This window comes from Electrona antarctica (genome assembly GCF_951216825.1).
Source record: "Electrona antarctica genome assembly, chromosome: 9".
NCBI lineage: Eukaryota > Metazoa > Chordata > Actinopteri > Myctophiformes > Myctophidae > Electrona > Electrona antarctica.
In genome coordinates, this window is record NC_136790.1 from 38,025,163 (window position 1) to 38,043,314 (window position 18,152).

Genomic DNA, 18,152 nt, shown 5'->3' on the forward strand with positions numbered 1-18,152 from the left:
TCCCACTCCACAACCCCGACTGCCGGACTATGGTAAAAGTTCAAGTAGGCCACCAGGGTATTATATTATTTAAACAAAACGTGTTCTTCTAAAGCAGGGATGTCAAACTCAAATACACAGTGGGCCAAAATAAAGAAATTGGTCGAGGTCGAGGGCTGGACTGTGTTTCAACACACGGGCACCGCGGTCATGAGGACGTCCCAGGCAAACAGCAAAAAAGTAAATGCATTTAAAACTGAAAATGCATTATTATTAAGCTCAGTTTCCTGTTCTATGATCCTCACCAAGCACTGCTTTCATAGTATGTGATATGTGCCAATGCACTCGCAGTGCATTGTGGGACTTGTATTATGGTGGTCCGTGCAATATACCAGAGGGCCAGTTCTAATACTAATTAAATATCATCCCGCGGGCCAAAGATAATTCATTCACGGGCCTGATTTGGCCCCCGGGCCTTGAGTTTGACATATATGTTCTAAATGGTGAGGGGGCCATGGTTTTTTTCATTGTTATATTTGTATTTAATTATTATTTTGTACGTTTATTTTATTTGAAAGTGAAATATCCCTTTAAGAACTATTATAATATATAATACATGTAGATACTCTGGGTGCTGAGAGCCGACCAAAATAAATGTCTGGATCTCAAACATCTGATTGCTTTTATTGGGTGTCTGTAAACTGCAATGACAGGACAGGACACGGCATCTTCATGTCAAAATGTTTTATTCACAGAACAGAGTTTAACTGCATCTTCAGGTCAAAGTGTTTTATTCACATAGAGTTCTAACGTTCGGAGGAGACTGCATCCTCGTCTGTCAGTGTTTTATTCACTTAACAGAGTAACTGCATTCTCGTCTGTCAAGGTGTTTTATTCACGCAACAAGAGTTTGTGAAAGTCTGATACATCGTCACTGTTCGCTTCTCGGAGTTCACGAAACAGTAGCAATTAAACGCATTATGGGTCATCAAATTGTAGTAACATTGACAGCATTGGGCATTTTTCCAGTCACATTATGTACACATACACACTCATTTTACATCAGGTTTACTTCAATCGGTAAGGTTCACTGCAGATTCACTTGATATTTTTTTTATTTATTTTTTTGACATTTCATTATGCAGCGCACGCACACATACACACACATTCATGTGTCCTGTCAAGATAAAACAATGAGACACATGCAGTTCATTTAAAATGAAGAACAGCTTAATTTTCTTCTTTTTTTCTTTTTAAACAATCTCATTTCTGTCTTTTGGGGTCCAACTGGCTGCTGCTTCTTTTGGTCGTTCTAGGGACCTGTAGTTACACCAGTGCTTCTCAATCTCAATCTTCCTGTTAGGGCTTATTTTTTTCCCTAAATTATTCTGCATTTTTCAATTTATTTTGAAAATAGCCGATCGGCAAGCTAGATCAGCTATTTTCAATCATCCAAGGTATAAAATAGGGTTTTAAAGGGTTAATTATTTGGAACACCCTCAAGGACCCAACTCTGAGAACCACTGGTGTAAAACACATGAGCGAGAAGGAAGGCTGTGTGAAGGAGGGAAATCGACGTGACATGTAATCTAATTACATCTAGGATGTAATCTCTGAAAAGGTTCAACTTTGACCTTACAACCAGAGAGAGACACATTCTGCTCTTCAAAGCAACATAATCGACCGTCGTGATTTAATAAATATTGCCAATAATTACAAAAAATGCAATTAATAGCAATTTAAAAATCCATCCTTTGACAATGTGAAGACAGTAAGCCACTTCCTGTAATTATTCACATTATTTACAGCTCGTCTCAGACTGACCTCACTTCCTTTTGGAACGCTCACTTTCACTAGAGAGTGACATCATAGAGGCTCTATGACATCACTGCTATCTATGACAACGGCTTTATGACACTGATTCTGATCCCTTTTTACTTCAAGGAGACAGTTTGATTCTTTTTTTTGTCTTTTTTTTTTAATGCCCATCCATCTCCTGGCTTTGTGTGTTCCGCCTGTGACTTCATGTGTGTGACCATGTCTATGGAAGTTTTATGACGAATCAACCACCTCAGGACCACCCCACCAGGTCAAATAAGTCATCATCATTACGTGGACTCATAGCCGAGAAGCCTTCAGTTAGACACTCGTCTCGGGTCCACAGACAGGTAGTCAGTCAGACTGACAGACAGGTAGGAAGTGAGACAGGAAGACAAACAACTGGGTAAAAACTATGGATGGATGCAGTCTAGTTCCATTACAACACAACCCGGTCTGTCTGTCTGTCCATTAGTGAGTGAGTCAGTCTGTCTATTAGTGAGTCTGTCTGCCTGTCTGTCTGTCTATTATTTAGTCTGTCAGTCCGTCACGTAATCAATCGTCCGTCAGTCAGTCTATTGTGTTCCAGTGGGCGTGGCTTCGTTGCTGTCGCTCGGTCCTGACATTTGCATGAAGAGTTCCCTCAGCTCTGTGACTTCATCATCATGTGACGGTGGGAGTGCAGCGGATCTCTGCTCACGCTCTTCGATGAAGTCCCACAGACGCACGCTGTTCAAAAACTACAACCAAAAAACAGTATGTTAAGTCCAACACTGTTACTTTTCAGGATTCAAGTTCAAATATAGCAGAAGTAGCAGATCTACAAGCTGCGAACACGCCATGTTTTGAAACTTGTGGATCTGCTACTTGTGTGTGATGCTGTAGTATGATCAAGTAGGGCATTAAACACAGATTAATATCACTGCGTAAATATTAATGTGGAATCTCTGTGTGGGACGTGCATTCCCATTTCCAAAAATGCCTCTGGTGATAAACCCGCCCCATATTTCCATAATAGGCCTGATTAGTGACAACTTTGGTGGCAGTGAAATCCAATCACAACGAGCGGGGCAGATTTGTCTGGTTTCCAGGCTATCGTTGTGTCGTATCATCAAGTAGTTAATTAATTTACGAACAAACACAAAAAGTTAATAGAAAGACCATAATAAGAAGTTTCTGCCCGACGGCAACAAAACGTTCGGCATGTTTTCTAATGTATACTGATTGACTGTGTCATAGGGTAGGCGTTAACAGTTGATGCTAGCTTGTACCTGTCTGTGCATCAGTTGTACTGTACGCCTCAGGGATTAAAGCAAAAACAAATATTTTTTGCTAGGTCTGCACTGTGTGAAAGAATGTGACAGGAGACCTAAACAATTATGCAAAATGATGTATAGGAATTATTCTAAACATGTTCTTGCTGTTCTACATGCAGCCAAATACTTGAAGAAATTGCAGATCGAGGCTTGCCTTTAACCTTTGTTTTTCGCAGACCTTTACGGTTTTATGGAAGTCAAGATGCTTCTGCACATCAATTTACAATTGAAGAGAGAAGTTACAGGAGCGCTAGTGGTATCCCTCAACCACTGGTGCTCATGGAATGGAATAATATTCAGGAGAAAGCAAAGATTATGATCAAAGGGCATACAAACTCCAGGTCCAGGGCAGGCCCTCAGGATGGGTTTACATATCAAACTCCAGGTCCAGGGCAGGCCCTCAGGATGGGTTTACATATCAAACTCCAGGTCCAGGGCAGGCCCTCAGGATGGGTTTACATATCAAACTCCAGGTCCAGGGCAGGCCCTCAGGATGGGTTTACATATCAAACTCCAGGTCCAGGGCAGGCCCTCAGGATGGGTTTACATATCAAACTCCAGGTCCAGGGCAGGCCCTCAGGATGGGTTTACATATCAAACTCCAGGTCCAGGGCAGGCCCTCAGGATGGGTTTACATATCAAACTGAGCCTTAATGCCTGGACCTGAGTTGTTATGCCTTTCTCCAGAAGATTCTTTAAAAAAAGACTGAAACCAGTCAGGTCTCAGGCAAACAGAGAACTTTAATCCATGCGTTCTTACCCGCACATTGCCTTCTGAGCTCAGTTGTTTCCTGGGTCGGTCCGGTTGGGCCTTGGTACCATCTGGGTACGCATGGAGGTACAGACACTTCCCTCCAAATGGACACGAACCACGACCCTGGTCAAAGTACCGACACGCCTTCTTACTGTAGACAGACAGGACAGGGTAGTCAGATAGTGAAACAGACAGTCTTTTGTTTGGCTAAAGTCTTTCTGAAGCGTACATTTCTGGTAGTTTCAAATATAATGTTTTACAAATAAATCTGGTCTTGTCATAACCTGTGTTGAGTAACGTAACGTTAGTTTTAAAAGTAACTCATCACATTACAGGCATTAAAAGTTAAGTATTCTGTTACGTTACAGGATTTTTATGTTAATCGTGGAACAGCATCCGCCCTGATGACGGCGGGTCTGTCAAGTTGATGTGATAAATACAGGACGGCTGCAGAACCAAAATAAGGACCTATGCAGGACACTAGCAGGTAGACAGTCAGACCGACCTGACTCCAGTCTTAAAGTGCTGTATCAGTCTGTCCTTCTCGCCTTGGTCCTCCACCCAGTAGAGTGATGGAATCACAAACTCTGACACCACCCTACACTCTGGACATGACCTGCAGACAAACAGATCGATTAATGACAATAATAGTAGATCTGACAGACACAAGTACAATGTAATTTAGACTCTTTCTGTAGCTCCTGGTATTCTAGCACCCCTAATATCTTATTTCAAAACAAAGCTACAGACTTCTCAAAACAAAATGATTAGATGAATCCTTAAAGTACATCGCACAACACTTATATTCTCCCTGCCAACTTTCTTAGCCTAAAGTGACTTTGAGTCGAGGAGAGTGTAACTCACAATGTGTATGGTTCACAGGATTGCAAACAGTGAGGTAAGCAAGTATCTAGTTGAAGTCTTTGTGAAGGTCTGGGACACCCATACGTGTTCTACCAGAGGGATGTCGATTTAATATGGCTAAGGGCACGTTCTTATACTCTACACCTACCATAACTATGCCATAATTATAACACAGATATATTACATTGTAGTGTGCTGAACCATCTTTGAAAGGACCACAATGGAAAAAAGCTTTTGAGCCGTTTTGTGTATATCCTTTTGACAATTGTATGCACGTGTTTTTACTTGTAAATGCAATCATGTCAAAAAAGAATTCAATCCATCAATCAATACTGATCAGAGCTAACAGACTTACTTGATGATCTTGTTGTCAAACTGTTTGGCACAGCGCCACTGCCGAATGCAGGCCAGGCAGTAACTATGGCAACACGAAGACAGAATCCCAAACCTCCTCTCAGAGGGCACTGCCTTCTCCAATACCACCTCCATGCAGATGGAACACACCTAGAGCATAACATAAATTATAATACAATACCACCTCCATACAGAATAGATACAACAAACATAATGTACAGAATCTTATTTAGATGTTTCTACACACATTTTCTTTGCACTGTGACATTTATTTATGTGTCTAGGGTTACTCTGGATTTCAGCATCTGATAAATGGGTCTGGGGACTCCGGATAGCCTGTAAATGTGTAGTCTTGCTAAATCCGGTGTATTTATGTCTATTGTTCCTCGATATGCACTGTCCCGTCCAAATAAACGTAGAAGATTGGCTTCAGCATTGACATATTTTCATTTATAAAGCCATTCTGGGTGACCTGCCGTCTTACATTTCATCCAAATTCGACTTGGTCCAAAACGGCCTAAACCTCAGGTCAAATGCTTGTGTGTGTAGTACCAGCATTCAAATCCGAGGGGGGTAAAAAATGTCTGGCCTTCTTTGGCCCCTGGTCGTGGAATGATCTACAGTCCAGACTAAAATTGGCTTTGAAGGTTCCCTTGAGAAGTTTCAAAAGGATCATGTTTGATGTACAGTCCAACACCTGCACATGTTTGGACATGTACTAGCCTATGTTCATGCCTATATATTTATTATATCGGTTCAGATCGTGTAGATTGTGTATATGGTGTATTTTGCCCTGCTACTAAAAGTAGGACTGGGGACTTGTTGTATTTATTCATAGGTACTTTATGGCGCATAGGGCAGCAACAAAGTTCCTCCACAGATGCAAGTGGAGGAACTTTGTTGCTGCCCTATGCGCCAGCCGGCGTAATGGGGATAGGTAAGTAAGTAACTTTAAGGTGTATTCTGGATGTTGTATTTGCTGGTCCAAAATGTAGCATTGACGATGTGGTATTGAAGTGTAATTATATTTCTGCCTCTTGGCCAGTTCCCACTTGTAAAAGAGACGCAGTCTCAATGTGTTTTTACTGGAACGTCAGAGGTTAGGAGTCAGTGAAGGTCAGGCATTAGACCAACCTTGTCTTGGCTCAGCTGAACCGCAAATGCTCTCTCCATGTCCGCTTCAAATGCCAACATACACATCTGTAAATAGACAGGGGATTGGATCAGTGCCAACATAAAATCCTTCCCAAATCTAGCATTGGTAGTTCCAACTTGGCATTTTGGTACCCAACCGGGAGTCCCGAGTGAACTCTATACGTATGTATGTAGAGTATGTGATTGCACATACGGCGTCATACGCCAAGGTCTAAATATAGGGCTGCAACCATCGTTTACTTATTTATAATCTATTGATTCAGTCAACACATCGGTATCGGCTGATATTGGCCTAAAGCAATATATCGGTAATCGGCATCGGTAAAAATAATATCGGTTTAGCAGATATTTTATTTTATAATAATTATGTTGAAAAATAAATTTATTCATTTGCAAATGTCCTTTGCAAATGAAGGCTGCAAATGAGTATTTTCCATGGAAGCTTTTAAATAGAAATACTACATTCAAGCTGTTTATGTTGGGATATGGGCCAACATTTCAATAACGGTGCATCCCTAGGTTTGGAATAAAGAGGCATTGCTTTTTTCAAATTCAGTGGTTATAAGCCATTTTTCACAATGGCCAAAATTATTATATTTTTTAAATACAGAATGAGATCATATCGGTTATCTGCAATAACTGTTAACAGCAATTAATTATATCGGATATCGGCCAAAATGTCTCATCGGTACATCCCTAATTGATTCAATTAGTTTCATTAATTGTTGCATTCCCAGTCTCCGATCACATTTCATATCGTCTGTCGGGTAGAAACCTCATATGTCCAAAACTATTGCTATTCAGCATTCAAAGTAGCAGATATACGCTCAAAACGTGTCACTTCATGCCACGTTTCGAGCTTGTGGGTCTGCTACTTTTGAGTGTCACACAAAACACAGTGTTAGCCTGGCATGGCCAGTCATATCACTGCGTAAATATTAATCTGGAATCTGTGTGGAACATGCAATTCCATTTCCAAAAGCCAAGCCTTATTTCATAATAGTGCCTGATTGCTGCGCCACAACATTGGGGCCAGCGAAATCCAATCACAACAAGCAGGGCCAAAACAAATCTGCCTTTTTTATTTTTTTGCCATGTCAGATTTGTCTGGTTTCCAGGCTAACGCTGTGTAGTATCATGAAGTAGGGCATTCATTTACGAACAAACACAAAAAGTTATAATATGAGAGATGAGATGTGTCTTTCTCTTTACGACAGCAATGATATGTGGGCAGCAGAACCAACCTTCTGATGGGAGGTTCTCTGCTCGGCGTCGTGAGGGTGTAGAACCTGCAACCTGCAGATGTCACACAGGTCGCCATGGAGATAAGGGCATGTGCTGCCATACTGACAATGTCCCGCAGCGGCGTAAGGGCACAGGCCAGGGGACAGGTTGGAGGGGTACGCCACTCCGCCTGGGAAAGGTAGAAACAAATGAATGTAGACATATTTGTATCAATCAAAACTGAAATGTTCCCAGATATTTCATCCTTATTATATGTCAGTGTTACATGATTGTGCGATTGTGTGTGTGTGTGTGTGTGTGTGTGTGTGTGTGTGTGTGTGTGTGTGTGTAGGGTTCTTGCACCATTTTCAAAGTCAAATTTAAGACTTTTTAAGACCTTTTAAGGACCCGCGGGAACCCTGGTGTGTGTGTGTGTGTGTGTGCGTGTGTGTGTGTGAGAAAGAGAGAGATACTGACTGTTTCCAGTGTCATCCAATCCAGTTGTGATGGCATCCAGGTAAGACTGCGGAGTTCTGCTGGGCTGGTATCGATCTGAAGAGTTGCCATCCACTGGACCGCCGTCTCTCACCAGAGCTGAACACACACACACACACACAGGTTGGTATCAGATATATTACAGATAGACATGTAGAGATAAGAGATGTAGAGTTCTGGGTCCCACCTCTGTCTCGCAGAACCAGAGGTTTCTTAGGTCCATGTCGGCCGTGTGAAGGCGGTGCAGAGGACCCAAACGCACCCAAACCCCCGTGACCGGACTGGTCACCAGCTGCAGGTCCTACTGCTCCTCTGTCCCTGTCTTCTCCTCCTCCTCCTCTCTCCCTCTCTCCTCCTCTCCCGGGGGGTCTGATGTGGTCGTATCTGGACAGAGAGAACACCATTATATGCAGGGATTAAAATTTTATATAGGGTGAAATTAATAGTTTACGCCAAAAATTACTTATTTTCTATCAATTGATCGCTCCATGAAGCCTTAAATTCATGGAGATTTTGTTTTTCTCACATTCAAGCCACTAATTTGATGATCGCGGGAGTCAGGAGACTGAGTCTTGCACGATCGTTATTTAATTAAACCAAAACGTGAATTTTGTAACAGCGATCAGCGATGCTTAGTTATGGAGCGTGGATAAAGCTTGTTTTGATCAAAAAGGCATTCTGGGAACAGAATCTGAGATAAATGTATTTAAAAATAAATCTGATTACATGGACGCAGACTTTTCACTTCCGGTTCATTTCCGGATTAGTCGGTCCCATAGCAACACAGTGCTATTCATACGGTGGTGAAGAGTGCTGAACGATCTGAACATTTTTGTTAGGCCATAGATCTGTGAAACAGCGTGAAAGGAGTCCTCCACACTAGCGCTGTGCTTCCTCTGACTGACTCTCTCACACACACACACACACACACACACACACACACACACACCACACCCACTTTGACGATAATTTACATATTTTTGTATAGTTGTAATTATTGCAAATTTGCTATAATAATGTGTGCTTGTCACACATGCCTGGACTTGTGTCAGTCACAGCACACCAGTATGCCTCAACACACTGTTTGAGAACCTCTGATCTAATGGGTTATTTTTAGCACCGTATTGCAAACAGCAAAGAGCTTTTCAGAACCTGGATCGTCCACCCAGGGCTGTACAGTATGGATATAGCCTACTGAAGCCCAACTACACAGCATGGCTTTTCAGCTGATTGAGCACCAGGGAGCACCACCCTGACAAACAATCAACCTGGGGGGTGATATGGTTTCTCATTATAGATTTTTCTTTTGGCCAAAATCTCATGTTCAATTTCTGGCCCCAACCTAGCCCTGTTTGCTACTAATTCTTGAAAATCATTCTCACAGATATATATATATTTGCAAAATGTTTTTTTTTTTTTTAAAGTGGGGGAAAAAGTGAAAAAAAAAAGAAAAGAAAAAAAAGCTTTGGGAATGCTGCCCTTCACTTCACAGGGGATTGTGTTTCATATGTGCCTATAGTACCAGCAATAGGCCTATCTCACAGAATTTCCCCGCCCCCTTAATACGCCCCCTTTCGGGGCTAGTGGTGATAGCGTGACGTCACTCCATAGACGCTACATGTTAACAGAGGTAATTTAAGAAGTCTACAACTTTTGTTTTCTCAAGGTAAGGTTTGTTCTATCTGTTCGAGCTGATTTACCATCTTGTTTGCTTCATAATAATATTGGTCTGTCACATTTTTACATTAGGAAATGTACTTAGATTCTCCAGAGAAAAAAACGTGTAAATGCTAATGTTAAATGACACCACTATCTACCGGAAGGGGGCGTGGAAAGGGGGCTGTGAGATAGGCCTATCTGAGCAATGTGTTGAATATAACCGCTAAAGTGTCCACTTAACCCATTTTGGGGGCGGGAACCCCTTTTGGTGTTTTAAACATTATGTTATAATTTAGCTATTGAAAAATAGCAGATCTACAAGCTCATAGCACACGAGTGGTGCGCTACGAGCTTGTAGGTCTGCTATATTTTTGTAATCATGAAAATGTGGCGCAAATCTTTGAATATATATTCTTTCAGAGTGAACGTTGCTTCTGGGGGTCCCTGGAACAACATATTTTCCGATGGGGGTCGGCGGCCAAATACTTATATTTTTGGGGGTCCTTGACATGAAACTGTTTGAGAACCACTGACATAGAAGCATGGGTTTTTCAGATAACTGTCAGGATTTAGAAGGCATTTGTAGAATCGTCCTCAGGTCTAAATGGGAATTAAATTCATTTTCAGTGGAAACACTCTGAACTGCAAAATGAGGCGGGAAAAAACAACGGAACTGGTTCAACCCCAGTGTAAAAAGGGTCCAATGTGAACAATGTATCTCTATAAGCACAGGTTCCACCTCTCTGGAAATATTTATAGAATGTGAGGTTCTTACCTGCAGCGTTCTCCATAAGCACAGGTTCCTCTCTGGTAATATTTACAGATGGTGGAGGGTTTGCTGTTGGCTGGGTCGTGAGAAAACAGACACCGGCTGCCCTCCCGGCACACACCATGGAGGAAATACCTACACAGACACAAGAGAAAATACATCAATATATCCATTCAAACATGTCTACACTGTGTGACAATAGATTTTGATTCATATATTCAGTGCCGATACACCGACTACGTTTACAATCACACACACAGTACACTTGTCACTTGTTTAACCACTGAAATAGCACTTAAACAAGCTCACAACACGTCGCATTGTAGATCTGCAATATCGACAGGGGAAATAATTTTTAGAAATATTTCGCCTACATAAACCAGGGTTAACTGGATAATTCATTGTTGATAGACCGTACGCATACAGTATAATCTATGTATTCCAAATATCTGCAACATTTGAGGAAGATTTGTCCGAGACAATAATAAACTGTTTTAATGTGAAAATGAGCGGTAAGCAAACATAAGCATAATTAAGCTATTGTCTGGTGTTTAACTTTAATGTTTATACAGTCAATTAACCTAACTAATAAATAAACCTCAAATCCAATTCTGGGCGGACACACACACACATATATACACGCACACAAACAAACTGGCCGACTCGTTTAGTTGCAAAGAAAAACAGCACAACGACATGTTTTGTTGACAAGCATGGTTTTGTCAACTCCCCAATGCTAACTTGGTTAGCAATGAAAAATGGAGCATCAGCTAGCCATGGTTAGCTTCACGCTAGCGACGTCCATTCGGCCCTCGAGAACACACGATCACGACACGCAAACACACGCGCAGAGACACAAAACAGGCAAACAGCTCAGCGGCACAACGTTAGGAAGGTTAATGGGTGTTCATTGACCTGCAGGTGATCTGTTTCGTGCTCATGTTGTTTAGCTAGTAGCCTCACTGGCTTATGATGTTGTCACGTTGGGTCCGCCCTTCAAACTAGTCCGAAGAGCAACCGATGCTCCGCAGAGGACGGTTCCTACTTCACATGAACCTCGAGGTGGAAAGCCTGGTGACGCAGAAGTGGTGTTGAATGTTGTGAAAGCCTGGTGAGTCGTGACGCGAGGTTAGTGTTGACTGTTGTAGTAACGAACAATACGTTTATTAATTATTTATGTAGGCAGTAGGCCTGTTAGGCTGTTACTCCATTCTGTATCAGAAGAACTAACGTTTAGTCTTTCTTTCATTCTTTCTTTCTTTCTTTCTTTCTTTCTTTGATACTTTCTTTCTTAAAAGTGGTTAAGTCTGGCTGTGTGGTTTATAACCAATGAAAAGTAGTCTGACCTTTTGGACATAGCCTACAAGATTTCTGCCTGACAGTGATTGATATTCGATATTGATATTTAATAAATAAATCATAATAACAATAATAATATAACTTTCTCAGATATAGCACTCTTCAAAGTACTTACAGTTGCTTTATGTGGGGGGAGAGAAAATGTTATGTGACTAAAAGTAAAATATTTACCTGTGCACTATACCACGCCCCCCACCCCGTCACACACACACACACACACACACACACACACCTTTATGTGCTCCTTCCTGTTCCTTCCCAGATCCTGGAACATTGTTGTCAGAGACATGATGAACTGCAACAACATGATCACATTCAGACACTGTGGAAGGTCCATTTACACGTGTGTAAACGGGCCTACCGTGTTGCCACGGAGACAGAGCAGCAGGTGTCCAGTGTGTGGTGACCGGTTGAGGCTGGGTTTGCTGGACGCCCCGGTCAGAGTCCACAATCCCTTGAGGAATGGACACCTGGAACCATGCTGCTTCCTGCTGGCCGCTCAGCATGGGCCTGCTGCACTCACGTACTGTACCTATACATAGCACATCTGAGCTGGCTGTGTTTGATCTGTGTTGTGTTGTAGCTAGTGTATTGTGTTGTGTCGTAGCTATTATACAGGTATTGTCTATTGTATTGTAGCTGTTGTATTGTAGCTATTGTATTGTTGTTATGTTGTAGCTATCATATTTTAAGGGTGGCAGTGGCTCAGGGGTAGAGCGGCCACTTGGGAACCAGAAGATTGTGTTATGTTTTTTTGTTTGTTTGTTTTTTTTCCTTTATTTACCCAGGGTAGCACAAGTGCTCATTTTCAGCAACGCCCTGCACATAGAGACACACAGACAGAAACACACATTAAAACCTGGGAGCTGACCAGTACAACCACAGTCTTATACTGTTGGCCACTAAGCAGCTCCACTGGAGCAGTTGGGGGTTCAGTGCCTTGCTCAAGGGCATTTCAGCGGTGTTGGCTGAGTGATGACCAATCACTTCCCGACCCACGTGGGTCGGGAATAGCAATAGCACAGTCGGTACTATTGTGTTGTGTTGTATTGTAGCTATTATACTGCTGGCTGATTGATTGATTGATTGATTGATTGATTACTTTATTAGAAGTTTGTAAAGTACAGAGGTACAGTTATACAATAGTGCTAAAAGGAAACACAAAATGTTTCCATTGTGGTCCTGTGTATTCAATTCATCAATAGACATACAATCCTATACAAGACATCATCAATACTAGGAGCAGTAAAAGCACATTTACAGCATATTAACAGTGGGGCGGAAGTTATTTTGGCAAGCTAGAAGACTTACCAGTTTGTCCACTTGCAAATTTCAGACAGGTGCTCTTCTATAGTGGTTTTGAAGAAGGGTAGGGAGTCACACGTTTAATGGCTAGTGGTAGGGCATTCCACATTTTGGTGGCAGAATAATAGAATTAATTCATTCCCCATTTGTGTGCTGAATCTGGGGTAATGAGATCAGTGGAGCTCTCTCTGGTGTTGTGCCCATGGATGTTACTCACTCGTTTGAAGTAGTCAGACATAGGTACATGGGCACTGATCCCTTGAGTATCTTGACGACCGGGACCATTGCAAGATGCTGTACTCTATCCTTTACCCTGGCCTGAGCTCAGCTAACCCACCCTAGCATAATGAGCAGGAGTTAGGTGAGTCCTATAAGTGTGAGGTTTAGTAGTAACCTGATCAGTTTGTTTTGAGAGGTCTTAAGTTTTGCTTGTAATGCTTTTGAGCTACTATAGTACCATGATGTGCATGCATATAGTCAAAATTACATTAGATAAGTGATCCAGCTCGTGTCCTCAGTGCATTTACTGGCCAACAAGGAGATCCTGCCCAAAAATCTTGTTCTTTGGTTGACTTTCTTGATTACTTTTGTTGCAATTTCTTTACTGGAAAGATTGTTATAAATACAACATACATAGGTAGGTAATTTCTTCTTTCCTTGTCATAACATTGTCAGTCACCCACTCTGACCGTAAAGTCTGTGCTGTGGTCTTACTGAGTTTAATTTGTGATTAAGCTCAATTGTGTCGTGTTGTGCTGTGCAATTGTGTTGTGTTGTTGTGATGTGATGTGACCTAGGCTATGGGTGTCATGATTATACAGCAGAAATAGTAGATATGCTATTTATTTATTTATTTATTAACATTTGGAAAAATCTTGAAATTATTTTTTGGATCTTTTAAGAGCACACATCTTACCCGATGGGGCCACTGGCACAATGTTCGAGAGCTACTGCTTTAGAGTTTAAAGTCAGAGATTCAATCTGATACCCGATTTTGATCGATTTCCGTGACACTGTTCTGTATTCTGTTGCATGTTTATCTTATGGTTCTGTTCTGTGGTGTGTTTTGATTTCTTCTCTAGTGAATGGAGTGACTCTGAGCTCCATGTAGGAATTTCCAACTCTAAAGGTGATGGGAGGTATTTTATATTATTATATCATATATTATTATTATGAGTTTATGACTATGTGTGGTATACAGTTACATATTATGTATATTATTATAACTAGGTGTGATATACAGTTATAGTATGCATATTATATATTGTGTATAGGTATGGTATAGGCTACAGTTATAATATGTGTATTATATATTGTGTATAGGTATGGTATAGGCTACAGTTATAATATGTGTATTATATATTGTGTATAGGTATGGTATAGGCTACAGTTATAATATGTGTATTATATATTGTGTATAGGTATGGTATACAGTTACACCAGGTCTGGGGTTCAGCGCCAGCAGGAGGGATGGGAGCACTGTGTGATTCTTCCTCTTATCGCCCCTGACAACCACCTGGTCGTCCCTGGTAACCATGGTAATCTGAGCTTCAAACAGAACTGGGACAGACAGCTGGAGATGTTCTCCTCACAGGAGAGATGGACACCTGAAAGGTCTCTCCTCTCCTCTCCTCTCCTCTCCTCTCCTCTCCTCCCACATAGTCTTTGTAGTATTGTATCATATAGTTTTTATGTAATATTGTGTAGTGTGCTGCTGTGATTTATTTGAATTTAAATCCTGAGAATTAACAGTTTTGGACATATGAGGTTTCCACCCGACAGCAATGATAACTGAACTGGGCATGCGTTCCCAACGGCATCACTATACAGTATATTACTATACCTATATCATTCACTACTGTCATTATAATTGTAGTAAGGATGCCACAGAATATTTAATACAAAGTATATGAATTCAATATTAATATCAATCCCGTTTTACTCTCTCAGGTTCTCAGAGGAGGAGTTTGGCTCCTGTTGCTATGGATACGCTCTAGGTTTCATTAACGAGCTGCTGATGTCATCAGACAGGGAGCCAATAGAGAGAGACAGCTTCACCTCTCTGCATGTCCTCCCCCGAATGAGGACCGCCTCCAAATACCTGTCTGTCTGCCAGCACATTACACAGTATGGATACTATAGTACCTGACTGACTGTATCCCACATACTGTAAGACAGTATCTGTCTGTCCACATAAGACTATACTGCTGTCTGCACTCAACATAAGAGAACTTAAAGCCGCACTACTGTCTGTATGTCACTTTTTATCAGCTTGCAGAGCTGAATAATGATCGCCCAGAGTACTAGTAGCGATGTATTGCAGTGGCGAGATTTTCATGATTGGCTGGACTCTAATGGGACACTAGCCCCACTAAGCCCGCTCTCCTCTCCCCCACCGCAGTGACTTATGACTAGAGACTGCAAATGCAACAACGTACAGTGTGTGCAGACTATAGAGACTGCAAATGCGACAACGTACAGTGTGTGCAGACTATAGAGACTGCAAATGCGACAACGTACAGTGTGTGCAGACTAGAGACTGCAAATGCAACAACGTACAGTGTGTGCAGACTATAGAGACTGCAAATGCGACAACGTACAGTGTGTGCAGACTAGAGACTGCAAATGCAACAACGTACAGTGTGTGCAGACTATAGAGACTGCAAATGCGACAACGTACAGTGTGTGCAGACTATAGAGACTGCAAATGTGACTACAGAAAGCCCCACTAAGGTACAATATGCAAGAGCCTGGAATCACTTACAGTAATAAAAGCAGTACAGTATAAAGTGCCTTTATCTGTCCACTGATCAGTCAAGTCACTGCGCAGAGCTACTTTTGAGTCTCCACAAGTCCACCTGTGCGTTCTGACATTATTGATGAGATTGCGTCTTGTAATCCATTCTTCTGTCCTTTATTAACTGCACACTTTTGTATAGCTACTGTATGTGTGCTGTTTGCCACTTTGTGTTTAAATCTTTGTAACTATTACCGTTGGAAAAAATGCTGCTGCTGCTGATGATGATGAATGCTGACTTTAGGTGCGTTACCCGTTCAATTCATATATCAAATAAATAACGGTAATGGGTCGCACACACCAAGACTGCATTTCAATAATTGCATTTTGAACAGATGATGAAGAACACAAATGCGTGTTGTGCATCGTCAAATCTGTCTATTATATAATTGGCTCAGTTATCAAACCATGACATTTGTGTTAGAAGAAAAACTCAAATATTCAGATAACTGTAGAGCACAATACAGTGAAACTCTTAAAAAAAAGGCGTCCTGTGTCCGACTGTCCGTAAGGTAATATCTTCCCTGGGTTTCTGTTGCAAGCTGATATAATGACTTGTCACTTTAGTCATTTCTTGTTAAAATGTAATTTCGTCTATGGTAATATTTTAATACTTATACAATTGCGGTGGTTGTGTTCTGTCTACCAATAGATGAATCCATGGAGCGGTGCCCTATAGGTCAAGTGCGCTTAATGGCACAGGGCACCCCTCCGTGGATTCGTCTTCTTTTTTTCTTTTAGGATTTCTTTTGGCTTTTTCTGCCTTTATTGATAGATTGATAGTAGACTGACAGATAATGGGGAGAGAGATGGGGGGAAGACACGCCGCAAAGGCCATCGGGATCGGGAGTTGCGGCACGCCGTCAGGCTGGCTCAGCAGCCTAGGTGCCCATACGGTTGAGCTGACCGCCCGGGCCGTGGATTCGTCTTCTATTGAGACATTTAGATTGTGTCAAAGGTCATGTCTCACCTAGACACAGGATCTGACATGAATTTTGACCTGATGGCCGAGGTTCAATGTATCCCCTGAGCAAGCAGGGGATACATCTATTAGCTCAATGGTAAAAATGTCAAATCCGGGGTAGAAGAGGAAAATTACATTTAACCTTTGCACCCCTAATGAGGACTCTCTGCACTTTGAGACAGATGGTGGCAATTGAGAATGTAATCTATGATCTGCCTCCTGTTCAAGCTAATATTTTATTCTTTAATAATTCTGATCAGTTTGTTTTATTTGTGCTATGTTCTAATCACCAACAAATGACTGCTAAAGTCAATTCAATAATAGCCAACAGCATCACGGTCATTATGTAAAAAAAGAGTAGGCTATAATCAGATTGACCAGTTTTGCCTGTCATTCTGAACATTCTGTTTCTTTATCTCTCTCTCTGTCCCTGTCATTTCCATTCTGTGGATCACTACTATGGGGTAAAGTAGAATAAGGACTAAACATGTTCTGTTCATGTCTCATCTGATCCATTCAGTATCGTCAGCTGCACCACACACCACAATATCCTAAGCCAGTGGTTCATAAAAGGGGGTCAAAGGAGCAAGGACCCCTCAAGGTCCTTGCTCCTTTGAGTTATGGGGTCTGTGGCCAATCATGCATAAAACAAACTGGAGGTCATTTAAATTAAAAGAAACATGTTGATCCATTCGGTACCGGCGGGGACAGTGCTGAGTCTCTACATAAATATATCCTATAGTCGTATCTATCTGTCTATGGTTCTTAAATAACAGAACTATGTTTGTGACTGGATCAAATAACAAGGCTCAAATAAAATATTCTATGTTGGAAATCTTCAAACAAGGTGTTTTGTTACGGACTCGTCTAGTTTCTGCTACTTGTCTCTAGAGAATGGAGGCCTCAGTACACACACACACACACACACACACACACACCTGGACATAGGATATGTTTAGGTCTGGCTGCTCTGGTATAATGTGAGGAATGTGTGTGTGTGTGTGTATGTGTGCGTGCGCACGGTGCTTTGTTTCGGTCAGAAGGTTGTGTTCTGGTAACCAGGTCACTGTCTGTTACACTGTTTCCATCTCAGCTGTCACCAGTACCTACATGTGACTGTGTTTGTGTGCGTGCGTGTCTGTCTGTGTAAGCAGTTAATGACCCAAAACGCACCAACCACAGTCAATCTGAAGTGTATTCTGTGCCAGCGAGAGAGACAGACAGACAGACACACACGCATGCACGCACGCACGCACACACACACACACACTCCTTTTCTTATGTGAACGTGTCTGTTATTTGTATGCAGCTGTGACTGTCTCCAAGACAAATTTCTCCCA

At 41.7% G+C, this 18,152-nt stretch overlaps 2 protein-coding genes across 2 annotated transcripts; one reads left to right on the forward strand and one right to left on the reverse strand.

Annotated features, from left to right (window-relative positions):
* Positions 1–708: 708 nt before the first annotated feature.
* On the reverse strand, positions 709–11,474 carry mkrn2 (makorin, ring finger protein, 2). Its single transcript, XM_079510337.1, has 10 exons — positions 11,303–11,474; positions 10,394–10,522; positions 8,147–8,343; positions 7,942–8,058; positions 7,485–7,654; positions 6,220–6,285; positions 5,087–5,235; positions 4,373–4,483; positions 3,874–4,018; positions 709–2,537 (listed from the first exon to the last, which is right to left on the reverse strand). The coding sequence occupies exons 1-10, from the start codon at positions 11,326–11,328 to the stop codon at positions 2,373–2,375; spliced, it is 1,275 nt and encodes a 424-aa protein (XP_079366463.1). The 5' UTR covers positions 11,329–11,474; the 3' UTR covers positions 709–2,372.
* Positions 11,475–12,033: 559 nt separating this feature from the next.
* mkrn2os.1 (MKRN2 opposite strand, tandem duplicate 1) lies at positions 12,034–15,946 on the forward strand (the record flags this gene model as incomplete). The annotated part of the gene is made up of 4 exons (XM_079510703.1): positions 12,034–12,269; positions 14,134–14,180; positions 14,473–14,665; positions 15,002–15,946. The coding sequence occupies 4 exons, from the start codon at positions 12,034–12,036 to the stop codon at positions 15,198–15,200; spliced, it is 675 nt and encodes a 224-aa protein (XP_079366829.1). The 3' UTR covers positions 15,201–15,946.
* Between the last annotated feature and the right edge of the window lie 2,206 nt (positions 15,947–18,152).